Raw genomic sequence first — 14,751 nt, 5'->3', positions numbered from 1 at the left:
GGCATCAACTCGTAGAATGTTACAGTATGTCACAGTGGCTGCTTTATGGCTAGCGATTTCATCTTTTGTGGTTAACGTGCCGGACAAAGAGCAAGACCGCAGAGATTCTTCGAGCTTATCGCTACCTACGATAGATGTGATCGAAATGTAGTTTCTCTGCAATTCCAATTGTGCATGTGCGCCAGACGATAGAGTTAAAAAGGCAGCCGGCACGCGAAAACAGCGGTCTTTTCCTAAACGCGCTCGTTTACGATTACAACCTCGAGGACGCTGCGAATTTGCTGTCGAATCCTGAAGTGCCGCAATTCACAGACTACCCGAGAGGTAGCAACGCTAGGCTAGACAAAGAATATGTGTCCGCCCAGCTTAGGCATATTTCTAATAACTATGTGGTATAGGAATAAACTTCTGCATATTAATAACTACTTACTATTTTCGAAGAGACTGAGGTAGTAGAAAAGTTTAAAGCACTTGAAGTCGTCTTTCATGAAACAATGCCATAGGATCATCATGTAGATATTATCTTGCCTAAACTCGCTCGAGCCGTAGGACACCTATATCGCCTGAAAAGAATGCTTCCAGCGAGAATAAAGGACCTCATATGCAAATCATCGTTTTTACACCGTTTGAATCATTATCATCTTGTATGGCGCACGACCACTCTAAAATATCTTAACAAAATTTACCTGCTTCAAAAGAAGGCGATAAGGTGTATATTCGTGCTTAGTTTCAACCTGAATACAAACCAGTACATTTAAGATTCATGTATTATGAAAATTTTTCACGTGTATAGTTTTCAGTTGCTTTTGAGGTATAAGAAGGAGCTACTTTATTCATTATTTAGGGACACTGGGCTGCCTAATGCCAAGCGAAAACCTGTACAACAGTAGACAACACTCCAAGTGCCAGACTAAAACTCTCCCAAACTAAAACTAGCCTCCCAGCTACCAACCACCTAAACACGTTACATCATAAAAAATATTGATGAAACTAAAACGCCGATCAGTGATCTTTGTAAGCATTTCCTGCGCTTCAAAAATTAGTCTGGTTCTATAATCTTTTCATTTTTCCTTTTGATTGAATGTGTACATCACTAGTTTTCTGAGCTACTGTTGTTACTCGGATATTGTTGCGTAATATGTATTCTTTGTTCCCCTGATGCCTTTGTATATGTGCAGGGGCCGAGGGCTCGTCAAGCCTTGCTGGCTGTTTTCCTCGGCCCTTTTCATCGTTGTGATGAATAATTGTATTATTATTATTATTTAATGCCCACACTCTCCTCATCTGTACCTTTGGAGCCAAGGAAGCAAAGTCGCTGTTTAATTGCGAACTCTGGCAGCTGAATGAGAACCTTCCCAAGTTCAAGATTTTGTGGATGATGTACACCGACGCATGTCAAGCATGTTAGAAGAGGAGCCAGAAACTGTGCTAGCTTCCTGAGAACACTTTAAAGAAGAGGTTAAAATACATGGAATTGAAAGATCAGGTTCGCTGCTTAGGGTACAATGGGCCAAAGAGGAAAGAATTGCATAGCGAGTCAGACCTTTAGTTCAGCTTAGAAAGTGCACAACCCGGAAAATTCATAAAAGGTGTCAGGGAATTAAAAATGGAGTTAGAGGCCATTGATATAAACAAATACAAAGGAGCTGCTATGCGAGCCCATGCAGTAAGGCTGTTTTCCTGAGAAGCGCGTGCCAAGCGAGCGATGTGAGAAGAAAAAAGATGCGAGTTGAAGAATGACCAAAGGAGAGAAGTAGTGGCAACGGCAGCCACACGCGGAAGTGGAGAATACAACAGGCGTTCGTGGGACATTTTTGCTCCTTGCTCGGGCACGCAAGGCGAGTGGATGCTGGGTTTGAAAACAGCTTTTGGCACGGATGTCAAGACTTGATGATAGTATGAAAAAACACTTCGAAATGACCATTAGCAAGCGTGAGATAAAAAACTAGATAGATGACCTGAGCACGGGCAAATCCCCGTGTCCTGACCCATCGGGTGCGGCTTTCTATGAAGCTTTTAGTAGCCAAGTAGCGCACGTAATGCTTCGATTTGGACATATGCTTATGTCAAGGAGGAAACGCTGCCCTCATTCCGGAGCACGCACATATCATTGATATTAAACAGTGACGACCCCCTCAGATTTGTCTCAGTGAAGTAGTACGGGCCAATGACACTTGCCGGTGTAGATTACAAGGCGTTCATGGAGGTCCTAGTGAAGCATTTACAATCAGTAACTAAAGAAACTGTAGGGCTGCACCCCCTATTGCAAGCTATATTCCCTCCGAAAAAGCCTAAGACATTTTCAGAGTTTTAAAAATGTCACTGCTGCCTGAATTCACAACCAACTGTGAAGCGCACTGTGATTATAAGTCATTCTACAATAAAATTGTTGTTCTTTACCTCATTCCAATGGATTAGACATTTTTGTGCACTAAACTTAATCCCGGTTTATTCCCTCCTGGAGAGCCACATTAGTTGTGGATATTTGGAAGTGGTACCAAAGCACCCTGCAAGAACCAGCACTGCTGTCACTTCAGGGCTTCATAGAATGTGTTCTTATTTTTTTAAAATCCGAATATTAAACAAACCGTAGCTAAGGCATAACACACATTTAGCGAACAAGAAAACAGAAGTTTGCCATAAAATTGGTGCTAGCCGAAAACAGAAAGTGTGGTAAATAAAATAGAAAAACGAAAACAGCAGGCAGAAATTTCATATAACTGTTTTGTACACGAAAACAGAAAATAGATGTTAAAGACAGAAAAGGTGAAAACACAATTAGAGAACCTTAGAGAAAATTTCTCGAAGAGCAGCTGGCTCACGATTTGTTCTTATCAGCAAGAACCTTTTAAAGTACTTGATGATAACGGAGCTGAAGGGGTTTCACGATATCTTCGTTGTAGCCAGTGCTTTGTTATAATGGTATGGGACCTTAGTTGCAACTGTCGTATGCTAACATAGCTGGTTTTTAGACACCACCGATGGGCGTTGCGGACGCCTTTAACACGCGTACCTAGCGCTCACCCTACAGCCAAGTATGTAGGCACCAACCGAATAATTTAACCTCTCAAGCAAGCGCTAGAGAACAAGTTTTTGAGCAACGGTGTCGTAGAGGATGGGAAATAAATATTAAGGAAAATTATCTTTGTTTTTAGGGCAAAGAAATTGATACGGGCCACTTAGGAAGAGGGCCCGGCTCTGATATCGTCGGGAGTACTGATTTCAGTTGTCTTCGCCGCATAGCTCACGACCACACGGATCACAGCATTTCACCGCACTAGAGAAATTTCTGGTGTGTAATTGGCACGCCAGGCTAAACGCTTTGATGATGGCAACTTTCTACTCTGCGGAAATTATTTCGCGCTTTCGTCTTCTTCACCCTGTCCCTGTGAAACCCTTGGGACGTTGATGCCGTCAGGCACGCCAAGAGCGCACCGCCAAACAGTTTTAAGCATGCGACCATGCTGCGAAAACAAAGTAAACAACACATAGGGACCTAAGGACCTACACATAGTACGCTCGCAGTAGGCAGTGTGCAGAGAGAATATTGGGAAACGAGAAACTTCGAAGACCGAGGTAACTCGTCGAGGCACAGCGTGCGGTGCGCACTTCAGCAGCATGGTAAATTTCAGCCGGCCGCAAACCAAATTTTCGGCGGAAAATAGTTCGCCAGCGCCGTATCACGAATCGAAGCTGACAAATTGTCCAGCAACAGGTACCTGTAAGCTGCGCTCGAGGCAGGTTAAGTTTTCAGTATGCTTTGTGCGCTGCTCGAAAGAACAAGTTATTCGCGGAGATATATCACCTTGCTTCATTGAATCGGTACGGAAGGGTATAGCATCGTTACAAAATGACAAGCACAGCACGAAACCACCGGTTTGGTTCTTTGTTTGTTTGTTTATATCGATTTCTAGGAAAATTTCCATTCGTAAAAACACGATATCAGATGCGCGGCCTTCTAAGAGATTCAAGGAAGAAAACGAGCCAAAAAAGACGCAAACACAAGCGTCATCGATAGCATTAACGGGAAAAGAATTTGATTATTTGAGTGATCACGTTTGAGTGTTGCCTTGGCGCATGCGTGGTGATTACCTGGCGGTCTGTACTCAATGAAAACTTCAGTTGTTAGTCCAGCCGTTGTCCTGTGTCGGTCTCTTCTTGTGTTTCCGTCTTTTTTGGCTGGTTTTCTCCCTTGACATGCCTTACCAACAGGCCCACCTTTCTGCCCTGTTCTAAGAGAGCTGCCGAGGTAGTGGCTATTCTTTCGTTATATCCATGAGTTTGTTATAACCCGCCTAGTTATACCCAGGTTTGGCTGCGGTTGAAAGTCTGCCTGAATATAGGGATTTTTCCTCTGTTTGTGGCAAACAACAAACTACTATATGACGAAGGACATAATGTGACCAGAAACACGCATTAAAATACGAACCCGAAACAGAACACGTTGCTGCAAGCTGTATTTCATTTAGTGCACAGTCGCTGAGTACGCGACTCAATAAAGTGCTTTACCAGGACACTATAGTTCTGAAAGCCCAGCCCACCTCTCCGCTGCCTGGTAATAAGTTCAAAAAATTTTCGGATGGTCTGACGTCCCGCTCTTTCCTTTCATGTCACAGCCCTTGTTTATGTACTGGGCACCCCCTGCCGCTCATGGGCAGTCAGACAATTTGACAGCTGACGCTCCACGAAGAAACGTTGCGAAATTTCCCTACATCGGCGACCGGAACAGGACGCTGCTGGCTGGTGAGTTCTTGCTGCAAAAGCCTGGCTTTTCTTGAAGAGCTGAGCGTGGTCCCAAGTCACATAATTATTTCACGCGTAGGCACGAATTAGGCGATACTTTCCGGTTAAACTTATCCTGCTTGAATCGTTGAGCTTAATTCTCTAGCTACTGCTTCCAGCAGCCTCATATGGTGCGCGTCTGAAACGAAAGCAAAGCATCGGTTATACAGTGCGGCAGTGACACCCCAGATGAAGGAATCATCGTATCTGGCGAACATCATGAAAAGCAGTTCTTATTTTGACTGCAAATGCAGCGACATGTCTATGCCCGGTTTGACGTTCACGGCCAAAGCAGTTTTTGTGCAATGAACAGCAAAACATCCAAGCGGCAAGGAGACTAAAATACGGATACGAGACTAAAATACTGAAACGAGACTAAAATACCGAAACAATATGCACACTTGAAAATAAAGATTTCAAACGCTCTATACAGCCGTAATTGTGCGGAGCTTACCTGTTGTCCGACAGTGAAGCTTAATAACGGTGCGTATCTTTTGCGACCTTAGGGAATTTCAGCAATACTTTTTTTTTGTACACATGTCTGGCGTAGTGAAAGCGGCCTATATAATAGTAGCGCTCTGCTTAGCACTCGCTCTTAAGTCTGGCAGCCTAGTTTACGGCTGAATTCGGTTCGTCAAGATGAGAGGCCACCCTATGACAGAGGGCACAACAGTGTTGGTAAGCAAATCTAGCCTCCTATATCGGTTACCCGCTTAATGCCTTTTATTACCTAGTGCCGTATAGGTTAAAGAACCGGCAAACATCTACTGCTTCTGCGCTTTCCTGTCTTACCAGGTACCATAGACGCACTGGACGAGTCTGTCGGACGCGTCTTCAGCGCCCTGTACCAGCGGGGCATGCTGGCCAACAGCGTGGTGGTGTTCACCAGCGACAATGGAGGTGGTCCTTGGGGTCATTATGCTAACACCGGTTCCAACTGGCCCCTGCGAGGTGCTAAGGGCAAAATCTGGGAAGGCGGTGTGCGCGTGCCAGCTCTGGTCTGGAGCCCCCTGCTGCGGAGTCGCCGGGGTTCCCTTGTCCCAGGGATGGTGCACGCTGTCGACTGGTTGCCTACCCTGTACTCAGCGGCAGGTAAAACAGAACTTGCCTTTTTACTTCCCGTGGCAGCTAAGGCGGTCAGTTGTTCAACACGAGATCGTAACAGAAAAACATGACAACGGCGACCGCGTCCTGCAGCAAAATGCAAGACTGTGCTATGAAATGCATGTGCTTGTTAGAGGACCTCAGGTGGTCTAATTTCTTTTCAAGCCCTTCATTAATCAGGTTGCGGAAGTGTGGCAATTCCTATCGCGGCGAAGCGACATTCACTCGCCTCGGCATCACAACTGGACACATCAGGCTAGTCTCCCGCCTTTGAAAGTTTCCTTTCCCTTAACGAAGCGCGACTGCGGATCGGCCGCAGTCGTTGCTTGAGTTCGTAATGTCATCAGCGTTCGCAAATACCTTCCAGTCGGCTCCTTCAGGCAACACGTCTACACGAAGGTAGCGAGTGACTGATTGACGGAGGCCACGAGGTACGAAGCACTCACACACGTATCACACGCATTGGCTGAAAGGTGTCGACGTCGCTCCTCTACCGGAGCGCTCCTCTACAAGCGGCTGGTTTAGAACTATAGGAATAATCATTATCATGATCAGTCTAATTGCGTTCACTGCACTACAAAGGCCTCTCTCATATTCCTCGAATTAGCCCTGTTCTCTACCAGCGCCGGCTAATTTATCCCCGCATACTTCAAACATCATCATCCCACTTGATGTTCTGATGCCCCCTTATACGCTTGCCGTCTCTTGGAATCACCTCCGTTACCCCAAAAAGCCATGCATCGTTACCTTTCCTGCGCATTACACGTCTTACTTATGCCTATTTCTTCTGGAGTTTGATTGGCATATCGCTGATTCACGTTTGCTCCGTGAGCCACACAGCTCTTCCTGTCTCCTGACTTTACAATTAACATTTTCCTTTGGATTGCTCGCTGCGCTGTCCTTAATTTATGCTCAGCCGTATTCGTTGGCGTCCAAGTTTCTGCCCTAAAGGTTGGTACCGATGAGATACAACTTCTAAATTGTTCTCGTATTACAGGAATCCCGAGTCCATATTATCACGCCGTGTTGACAGCTGAAGGGGAGTCAGGTAGAAGGCGAAAGATTTTTAAAAAGACACTTTATTAAATAAACTGACTTGCACCTACAAATATTCACGCGATGGCGGCGAAAGCATCAAAGGCGCTCGGCAGTCATCGAAACGAAAAACTTACCCTTAATTTACTTTTTTAAACAAAATGCTGCATAGGTGCGCTAGCGCATTTACTTTGCTTAACTCTGTGTATCTTCGTTTCTCTTTATTATTGTGCACCGGGGTTAAATCGGGGAGATGTTTAGGGCGATAAAATTTATTAATACGGAGTAAATACGAAATGCGCCCTTTCGGCTCCTCATCAGTACTAATCAGCAGCACATGATGTACTTTGTATTATGTACGAGTCTTTCCTTATCCACTTGTTTCTCATTCTATCTGAGTCTTTTTTCCTCTCCCACTTCTCTCCTACAAGACGAAAGGGGAGATTTCTCTCTCTAGCCTGCAATCTGTCAACTGTGGCAGGAGGCTGTTTCGTTAATTAAAACCAAGGCAAGACGGCTGTTTCGCTAGCGGGGTACTAACTCCAAATTCGAATTCACTGCACAAGCAGTTCGTTTTTCACTACGGCTTTTGTTTTTGAATCCATTGCTTACTGATGGAAGTTGATGAAGACGACCACGTGAAAAGCGCCCACGAGTACCCTTTAATATAGCATGCGGGATGTTCGGCTGCGGCGATAGTCAGGAGGTATACCTGTTCACTATAGCGCTCTCGAGACGCATGAGGCACAGGATTGACCTCTTGCCTGGCTCCCTTTCCTCTATGCACGCTTGTGCCTGCCGGAATTTTAGGTGCTGGCAAAATGAGAGTGGATGCTGCTGTGATTGTGTACGACGGATTGCATGATGCAACCTGAATTCACTTAAATCTGTTAAGGTCCTTCTAGGTGAGGCACCAATAGCAGCTACAACAACATTAAGCAATGTAGAAGCTGCTGTGTGACGCCGCGATGGATAAAGGCAAACATGGTGGCATCTCGCGTCACAGAGTGAAAAAGCACTGTGGCAGCGACTTTCTGCATGAACATACAGACAGAACAAAACTTAGCGGTATTATCACGGAGAACAGTAGGTAGATAGATTGCTTTACTGATGATTACAATTTATGGTTACGACGGAATTTTAATATGTTCATGGGGTGATACACAGTTCGTATACATTTCGGCTTTTATTGTGGAAGCGTTGTATAGCCCACCTGCAACAAAACCAAGCGGCGGCGTTGACCAGCAGCAGTGGGCCCAAAAATCGCGGAAGACGTCACCGTGGTAGCATAGGAAAATAAAATCCCTCCCGACGATGCGGTAAATTGAAACCAGTACTTTCACATTGTGACACGTGCACGAAACTCATTGGCCACAAAACCACGTTGCTTCTTAGCGGATATAGATGAACCTGGTATATGCGCTGCCTTACGATTAAGTGTGTCATTAAAAGTAAGGAAACAATTAAAAATAAATAAGGAAATGAAAGGAAAAATAAAAAGAAATCTTTCGCATTCAATGCATGTGAGTAGCCTTAAGTGTCCTCCCAAATTTTCCATTTGTGTTCCCCGCAGAGCCCCGATAGGTTGCTTATTTTATGGTTTCCTCTTCAGTTGTAGAAACACTTAAGAAATCATGGTAATCGTCATGTAGATCGTTTTACCAGGCTATGTGGATGACTTCACTCTTCCTGCATAATGACGTGGTTGCGCCTGACATCCCCCTAATCGCTACCACGTGAAAAAAAAAAAGATTAGATGGAATTTGGACACACTGTGTGCGCCGAAGCGAGAGCGATAACTTTATGCAAGCTACTTTAATCAAAACAACAGTATCTAGACGTCCTTGCTGAGGGCGCACAGTGATGCGCAATCGCTTCTACTCAAAAGCGCCAAAAATTATGCTCTCAGTTACGTCTGAACTTCAATATACGCTACCAGAGAAACTAAGACAAAATGCTCGCTACGAAGTACTCTGCTCCGTAGGACCTGCACGGTAAAGTGGCGCTTTTAGGTTGACAGCGGTTACTAAGATGGCAACTCTGTGCCCAAATTCCACGTATGGAAACGGCGCTTTCCGACTTGTCCTTTTGTTGCTGCCGTCTACGCAGTTTCATGCTAATTAACAAGCGAGCGCAAACGCACGGAGACCGGTGCTGCCTCGGCCCAAGTAATACAAAGTGGGTTTGAGGTGGGGGGCCATGATGGTCCCACGTGGGCAGCGCATGTGGGGTTCATGTGGTTCTGCAGCTGCTGCCCAGATGGGCTCCCGTGGGCTGCTCGGAAATCACCCTGATAGATCCCGATTCGGACCAATTAGAGCAGCTTCAATGCACCTGCCTACAATCGGCCAGGTTTACCAAATGGGACCGATGCTGGCTCTGCAGGTACCAGCCCGCGCATTCCTCATAGAGTGCCTCATAGAGTGTTGCGGGGAAATAAGAAAAAAAGAGAAAACATGCAAATGAAAAGAGAACAAAATAAATTAAAAAGACATTGTCCGCGTCTCCAACCTGCACTGAAAGAGGAGCTCAGACCGCTAACAGGATGCATTAAAGCTATCGCGTCATACACTCATGTTGGAGCTTAGCTGTCCTCCGAATTTTCCTCCGCTGATTGTATAACCTAGCTACACGGCTCTGCGATCGCTCTGGAAGCCTACAACACAGGCGTTTTCTTTCTTTATCGCCTCTGTAAACAGGTGGCCATGCAACTGATCTCGGCACGTTGGACGGCCTTGACCTGTGGCCGTGGTTGCGAGAAGACGGACGGGGAAAAGGGACTTCATGGCCACGCAACGAATTCCTCGTCAACGTGGACGTCGATTACGGCCAGTCAGCGTACCGAGAAGGCGACTACAAATTGGTGTCCATCACCGAACCGTCGGCGAACGCTTATTCCGACTTTTACATAGACGTCAGCTTCAATCGCCGCATTCCCACCCCAGGCGATTCACCGCCATGTGGCGAAGATGCTACGGGGAAATATCTGGACACCTTGATGACTTCCTCGCATACGTGGAAAACGCTCCAGCGGTTCTACAGCTACTCGGACGGCATGAGGCGGGTGCCTTCCAGATGGCGGCAACGAGCTGCGGTGCATTGCAACCACGGGAATTCAACTGCTCTGGAAGCAGAACGACTGCGTGACGGCTACTACTTGTTCGACCTGGCACAGGACCCGTGCGAGCTCACTGACTTGTCGTCTCGCTTACAGCCGGTAAGGAAACGCTGTAAAACCGCCTTAAGATATTGCATCCCTGGAAAGGCATTAGTTGTAGCATGCGGTATACGTTCCGTTTGGCCCACATTTTGCTTTTTCGCAACGAAATATCGTATCAAGTACCCCCTTTGCCAAAATTAACCGAGCAACAGGTTTTTGCTTCTCAGCCATATAACGGAGCCTTTACGGCACCCATAAAGATCGAAAGGTGTTAGAACGTGAGTACAAGGGTTCACCTTACTGTACACAGATTAAGAGCTTCTGGGCTGATGTAAGGGCTTCGCTACGCGGCTAAGACACAAACCACCTGTGCCGGGTTACTTTTGGCAAAGACTGTACATATGACGCAACACTACGCAGATTAAAAAATCAATGGGGCTCACATTGCTCTGTAATACGTTTACCCTGCTTTGAGTTCATTGATTTCCTTACTAAACCTTTTTAGAGCAGTATGTTCTCTTTATACTGCAGTCTAAGCGCCAAGCACACTTTCAACGCGATAGTGTTAAGGATCTTGTGTCGCAGAAAATCCGGCGCCGGCGTTGTGGCCCGTGAGCAAAGAACAAGCGAAAAATCCCCAGAGAACCAATCTAGTAGGCTGGCGGGTTACTTAGGTCACGTGACCTTGCGGTGTAATCACAACTTGTCCAGCGGATTGCGAACACACTGCCCACGTTGGCAGGTGGCAGTTAAATTAATTATTGATCACTCAGGAAGAGCAACCTGGGTCGTAGGGCCCGTGGTGCAGGGCCGTGGCGCAGCGCTTTACCGCAGCACCACAGCGCCAGGAGTGGTATGAAGACTCCCAGGGATCTGTAATCGTAGAGAGTGACCAATTCTTCATGTGAGGGAATTAATACATTAGGCTATCGCGTGATACCCTTAAGGCGGAGCTTGGGTCCCCTGCAATTTTGTCATAAGCTGTCCGTGAAATCACTCAGCAGGTGCTTTATGCGGAGAGAAGCGATCCTTTCGCGGCGGTTAACTGCAATCCAAACAGGCATTCAGAAGGTTGTATTGGGAGAAGGCAGGTGTGACGTTTTGCTGATCTGCTGAATAACCATTATCTTTTCTCGGTAAGTAACTGTGGGGATGAACGAAAATGCAGCGCGGGAAGGCTTAGAAGGCAGAACTTGAGTGGCAAGTTTCGAGGCATTAGAACTTTGAATGCCTTTCCGCCGAAGTGCTCAAACTGGAATAACCAGCAGAGTACTTATGTAAGCAGAAGCGAAACACGCAAACTCTCGGTAGTTGCAAAACTTTTTTTTTCTGCGACGTAGGAGAGCGGGCGAAGGGGGGGGGGGGATACCATCTAATGAATGCAATCATTTGGCTTTGCCTTGTGCCTCCCTCAACATTGTGATTGAAACTATACGTTCTATTCTGTTTGGCATGTTAAATGCATAATATAAAACGGTATGAACAGCAAAGAGGGCTTCAAAATAACTGCGCTAACACTGTTGATGATGAATTCTCTATTGAAAACGACATCTAGGAAGGTCCATAGGACTGATAACTGAAAAGAGATTAGGAAGAAAGCAGTGGGCACCAAAAATTTGGCATACATTTAAAATTCTGGCGATGTTTGCCTACAGTCGGCTGCTTTTAGGATACAAGATGATACTATCGCACTCGAGGAAGCTTACTTCTTGGTTAGATTGAAAGAGCCCTGCCAACCCTGTGCTAACCTGACAAGAAACGGAATTCATTAAGGTTGCACATTGGTCTCGTTGGCCCACGAGCAATTTTTTCAAATTCTTTTTACCTGTCCTAACTACTGTTTGTGTCTGTTACTGTGTCTACATCTGTCACGGTGTACTGTCTCTCCCGCGCTATATATTCACAGTAACAAGCGGAATGCTTCAGTATTCTTTCTTTTGCGTCTGTTCTGAAGTCTGCGAGCACCAATTGCGAGCTAAACTCCGCACAATTCCCGTACCTCCCAAAATGCGACGCAAATGTTCTTAGTTATCAAACAGCGAAATGCATAGCTGTTTGCGCTTAGTTTTCAATCAATATATGGGCCAGTGTAGCCCATAACCCTTTTTTAATGCTCAAGTGCCACATGGTGGTCGCGATCTGAGGGAGGATCGGTCCGTAAGGTGCGTCACAGGGCGCTTAAAAGTAATCTACCTCAACAAAAGAACATAATTTTTCGCGAGAGAACGCATTGTCGAGATCCCTGCTATAAAATTTTTAAGCAGTCGGAGTGAACACACCGCTCTTCTTGGGAAAAGATGGGACTTGTTGTTGCACAGTCTTACATCTCCAGACATGGAGACCGGCGTAGAGCGGGAAGCTGTGGAGCCATGCCATAGAAAAGTGCTCTCGTCTTGTTCGTGAGTAAACTGTGCACTTATTTTTACAGAAGGAATGATCCAAGATCTCGTATATTTGTTCTCAAGTGCACACAAAGCTATTCATGTCGCATATGAGCAGCCTTACTGAGGGCGCCTGGAGTACGTTTATGTGGAGTTCACCGTATTTGAGAGAAGTGCCAACGCCATGGTATAAAGCCGAAACTTTTTCGTGCTCGTTTCTGGTTACGGCCCGCTACTTTCAGGTTCCACGTTGGTTGGCCTGCAAAGCGACTGTGAATTAGTGATGCAAAACTATCGAAAAATTGACTCTCAATAGTATCGATAGTTTTTTTGAAACTATTGATAGTGTAAAAAAACTATCGCTAGTGCTACTGTCGATAGACTTTAGATAATATTATCGATAGTCTACTGTCGTTAGTAATACTATCGATAGTATTACTATCGATAGTCAATTGCTATCGATAGTACTACTAGCGATAGTACCGCTATCGATAGCAAGACTATCGGCAGTGAAACTGTCGATGGTAAGTATATTGATAATAACAATATTGCTATTATGCAGTTGTTGGCCAGCGGTATAACCAAAACATTTGCGACATAATAAAGGATTTTTAGCGCAACGACACAACACAAGAAAGACGACAACACGGGCGTTGTTGAAGACCTGTTTTATTCAGTGCCGCATCCTGAACTCTTTGCTTCTGTTAAAGCATGCATTGATGAAAGCGGCGCTGTCTCTTTCCAAAATGCCGCTGGTATCACGGTAGATAATTTTTTAGCCCTTTTACAGTTTTATCTTAGTAGCACTTTTATGTCTTTTGACGAGCAACCTTACTTGCAAAAGAAAGGCATCTGCATTGGCTCTTGCATAGCCCCTATACTTTGCCACATCTTCTTATCATTTATCGATCGCTCTTTACACGATCGTTTTAACCATACTAACAATGACAAGGTCCTTAAAGTGTTCCGTTATGTGGACGACTTTTTAATTGTTTTAAACAAGCAACACACTCAGTCGACTGAGACTACGGTGATTAGTATTTTAGATGATTTTAGAAAACTCGGTAAAGGGCTAACTTTCACTTTTGAACTACCCAATAATGGCATGCTTCAGTTTTTAGATTTACAGCTAAAGTTTTTAGATGGACACATTTGCTGGGCTTATTCCCCTCGTGCTCGAAAGGGTCTCCTGACTTATAATTCTGCCCACTCAAAGGTTGTGAAGAGGGGCATCGCAACCCTCTGCTTGGAGTCCTCGCTCCGGAAATCGTGCGTGCATGAGATGCAAGCTAGTTTTAATAATCAATTGGACAGGCTTGTTGAAGCCGGCTTCCCTGAGTCGGTCCTGCTCCCTGTGGCGGAAACGCTCCTGAAGAAGATGAAGGCTGGCGCTTGCAGAAATGAACCGGCGGGAAATGAGAGGCCTGTTGTGGTACCTTACATCCACAAAGTCACTCACGGCCTGAAGAAAGTGGCAAACAGGTTTAAAGTAGCGGTTGCATTCTTTGCCCCCGCGCAGGCTTGCGCAGCTCAGCCGTCGCATAACTTGCGAAAGCCAAAAGATCGGCTGCCAGAAGAGGCATGGCCAGCGTTTCGTGAAGTGTGCCACCAACGTGGTCTACGAGATTCCGTTATCCTGCGGAAAATCCTATATTGGACAGACGGGACGATGCGTGAATGACCGACTTAGCGAACACGCAAAAGATATTGAAAATAATGAAGGTCAGCGGCTTGTTGAGCACTGTAGGGCTTGCAACAATTGCAAACCACGGTTCTGCGAGGGGAGGATTTTGGGCAGAGGTAGACATCAGACGGCTCGTGAAATTCTGGAAGCCTTTCATATAAAAAATGCGGGTCTGAGCTGTGTTAGTGACACTTCTGTTTTTCTGTATCAAGCTGAGCAAAAATATTTGTCGCGCCTACTGTAATAAGATGGATGGATGGTGTATCTGGGTGCCTTGTAGGCGTGTGCATGCGCTGGGAGGGCTATATATTTCGTATGCTGACGCTTGATTAAACAGCCTGAGTAAACGCCCGTGTTGTCGTCGTTCTTGTGTTGTGTCGTTGCGCTAAATATCCTTTATTATGTCTGAAAACCAACTAGCTCAGCAGTTAACCCTCTTAAAGTATATTTGCGATACCTGATTGGTTTGACGGTCTCATGTGGCTCAATGTCCCAAAGGGAGTCAAGCTATGTGGGATGCCGTAGTAGAGGTCTCCGGGTAAATTTCGACCAGCTGTGGTTCTTTAACGTGCACTGGGACAGTTCGGAAAAATACCTGAAACTAT

The 14,751-nt window shown here is 45.7% G+C and overlaps 1 protein-coding gene across 1 annotated transcript in view; it reads left to right on the top strand.

Moving 5' to 3' along the window:
• The window catches only part of LOC149361084 (arylsulfatase B-like), a 69,015-nt gene that overhangs the window by 33,079 nt on the left and 21,185 nt on the right, over positions 1-14,751 (top strand). The window contains exons 6-8 of the mRNA XM_089572584.1: positions 4,617-4,743; positions 5,578-5,874; positions 9,621-10,138. Coding sequence (XP_089428710.1) covers positions 4,617-4,743; positions 5,578-5,874; positions 9,621-10,138 — 942 coding nt within the window. The remainder of the gene's footprint in view (positions 1-4,616; positions 4,744-5,577; positions 5,875-9,620; positions 10,139-14,751) is intronic.

Source organism: Amblyomma mixtum, chromosome 2 (assembly GCF_055824585.1).
Source record: "Amblyomma mixtum isolate Tamu chromosome 2, ASM5582458v1, whole genome shotgun sequence".
Lineage (NCBI taxonomy): Eukaryota > Metazoa > Arthropoda > Arachnida > Ixodida > Ixodidae > Amblyomma > Amblyomma mixtum.
This window is presented reverse-complemented; position numbering and strand designations above follow the sequence as displayed.